Raw genomic sequence first — 3061 nt, forward strand, 5'->3', positions numbered from 1 at the left:
CGAAACACATATGACGTAATGTAGGAATATGCCATCTGCTCCTGAATAAAACGTCACATCAGTCTCACTCCATCCCAGCCAAACTATAAAAGCATGTAAGTAAAGCGGCAGCCACGGCTTCCCTAAGGAACGTCCCTATCTCCCCCGCAGTTTCTGGCAAAGTGAGCGAATGTGGGGGGAAATACGAGCTACAAGAAGGGGAGTCGATGATCGTGGCTCCGGCGACGTTTGGGGATAAGGTTTCTTGCAAATACACTTTCAAGGTAGGTTGGCCCTTCTGCCGGGACCTTGGTGGCAGAGGGAAGGGAGGATTTTGATTATAGTAATGCTTAGGTTCATTAAGGTGAAAAAGATTGTAAGAAGTCATTATGCTCTCTCCTTGCTTTCCTCACATTGCTTCTGTCATAAGATTTTTAGCAAATACACCTTCAAGACAGGTTGTTTTCCTTCTGCGAAAACCTTGGTGATTGAGAAGAGGGATACTTTTTAATGAGTATGCTAATACTACTGTTTATTAAGGTGAACATTACTGTAATAACTCATATTGAGCGTCTTTGTTTTCCTTTCTTCATATTGTAATTCCCTGACTATATATTTCGGCATTTGCCATTATATCCTCACAATGCCTTTCACTGTCATTTCATTTTTCACCTTGTCTTGGAACTCACACTGTCCCTCGCCTTCCTTTGCTGCCTCGCATTCTTTTACTGCCCAGTCGTTTCCTTTCTTTGATTCCTTTCTTACTGCTGTTACCGTCTTCACATTGCCTCTCAATGTCACGTTAAGTTACATAGCTTTACATTGTCGTTTCCTTTCTCACACTATATCTCAATGTCCTTTTCTTCCTCATGTTGCTTCTCCCTGCATCTCCTTCCTCATATTGCCTCTCACCGTCCTTTCTCTCCATACCTTGTATCCCAGCCTTATTCCACCTCTTATTACAATACACTTTCCATGATTTCCTTACGTTGCCTCTCACAATGTCTTTATTTCCACCTCGCATTGCCTCTAATTATCCAATATTTTATCACACTGACACTCAGTTTTTATTCCCTAATGCTGTCTCTCACTGCCGTTTCCTTCCCCGGATTGTCTCTGGGTTATATCTTCGCGTTGCCTTCTTCGACGAAGCTTCTCACTGCCCCTTCCTTCGCACAGCCCCGCACAGTCTTTACGTCCTTATGTGACTCACTGCCGTCGCCTTCCATACACTGGCTTTCACTGTCACCTTCTTCGCGATGCCTCCTAATTGCGTTCCCTCCGCCAGAGCCTGCCGGGTTCGACCCTTGCCCTCAGCTGCCCTTCCTTCAACCTCAATGAACGAGGCTGCGGACGCGAGCGGGTCATCATCAGAGAGAAAAAGGCGTATGTCACATCTTTGTAATTTTTCTCTTTCGTACTACTTTGTATGACACGTTTTCCGCGAATGTGAGTCGATTTTCATCCATTAACCTTTTCCATTGGTTTATATATATGTGCTTACAATGTATGTTTTAATTTTAAAATATTCTCTCCCCTCCGTTTTTCTTTTCATTTTTCTTCAACACATGATGCGCACATATTAGCAAATGTCTTTTAATACTCCATCAATAGCCTATTTTTTCCCTTTTTCCACAGTAAATATAAAAAGAAATTTTGCAAAACAAGCAACCCAGCGAAAGAGCGCGGCCAAACGACCTCCAACCGCTTCACATTCACTCACAAGAGGAAGAAACTCAAGGATAACGACTGTGAGAGAGGATTCTGGTGTCAAGTGTCAGTTGTAAAAGGTGAGAGAGAGATCTTATTCTGAAGTGATAACTGATGCTACCTTTTTCAATTCATAATTTCAGCAGAATAAGCTCTGTGGATGATATATCCTGATTAGTTTCTTCAACTGCAAATAGATCTTGAGTTTGAGATCGACACAGACGGGATCCTGCATTGTTTCATCCAAAGACGTATATAATGATAATCGTGCTATTAATGAAATTTTGTTCCCTCTGCTAATGTTGCTGTAACAAATCTCTATTGTGTTATCTCCCTTTCCTCCCCACTTTTCTCTGTTTAAGCAGTATCACCAACAATAACAGAGCCACCCACTACAGTGAAGCCAGTTGCAGAAACAATGGCTGTAGCAACAACTTTAAGTATGAACAGCACCTATGAATGATAAACCAACAACAGGGCAACTTATAACTGTGATACCAACTGTAGGGCAACCAGTGACTAATAATAATCCAACCATAGGGCAACCTGCAACTGCCAAGTCAACCGTAGGGCAATCTGTTACTGTTAAACCTACCACAGAGCAACCGGTGATTAATAAACCAACTGTAGGGCACCCTCTCACTGATAAGCCAACCGTGGAGCAACCTGTAACTGCTAAGCCACCTATAGGGCAGCCTGCTAGTAATAAGCCAACTATAACTGATAAACCAACTGTAGAGCAATCTGTGACTAGTAGGACAACTGTAGGGCAACCTGTAATTGTTAATCCAACCATAGGGCAATCTGTGACGAGCAGCCAACCACAGGGCTGCCTATTACTGATAAGCCAACAATTGGTCAACCAATGACTGATAAGCCATCAATAGGGCAACCTGTCACCGATAAGCCACCTATAAGTACTCAGCCAAGTCAAGGACAAACTGCAAAACCAAGCCAGGTTCACGGAATTACAACAACAATCTCAGTTCCTCAAGGTACGATGGCTATCACTTTATAGGTCATAAACGAGTGTTTTCAGCACAAACCACCTTGCACGCGAGTTTAAACCCACACAAATAATTATCATTAATTATTACAGTAAAAGAGAAACACTAAGAACAGTTGATGTTTACTTCTTCACTTGCAAGGCAAAGTGACGTTTGTCATAATAAAAGACAGTGCATACCATGTTGTGCGGGCGTGTAAACCCATAATTATTTCTAAAGGGATAAAAAGGTTGCTAACTTCTTCACTTGTCACGAAAAAAAAAATTAACAAAAGGCATGAATTAATGTTTGTAGCACATATCACCTTGTACTTGACTATTAACTCACAATAATAGTTTTCAGTTTCTAAAACTCAACCACATAAC

The 3061-nt window shown here is 41.8% G+C and overlaps 1 protein-coding gene across 1 annotated transcript in view; it reads left to right on the forward strand.

Annotated features, from left to right (window-relative positions):
* Positions 1-3061, forward strand: part of LOC119587908 — a gene marked incomplete at its 3' end in the record, with an annotated part of 28342 nt that overhangs the window by 16396 nt on the left and 8885 nt on the right. The window contains 3 exon segments of the mRNA XM_037936617.1: positions 151-263; positions 1268-1365; positions 1618-1769. Coding sequence (XP_037792545.1) covers positions 151-263; positions 1268-1365; positions 1618-1769 — 363 coding nt within the window.

The sequence above is a fragment of the Penaeus monodon genome, chromosome 23, assembly GCF_015228065.2.
Source record: "Penaeus monodon isolate SGIC_2016 chromosome 23, NSTDA_Pmon_1, whole genome shotgun sequence".
In the NCBI taxonomy this organism is placed as follows: Eukaryota; Metazoa; Arthropoda; class Malacostraca; order Decapoda; family Penaeidae; genus Penaeus; species Penaeus monodon.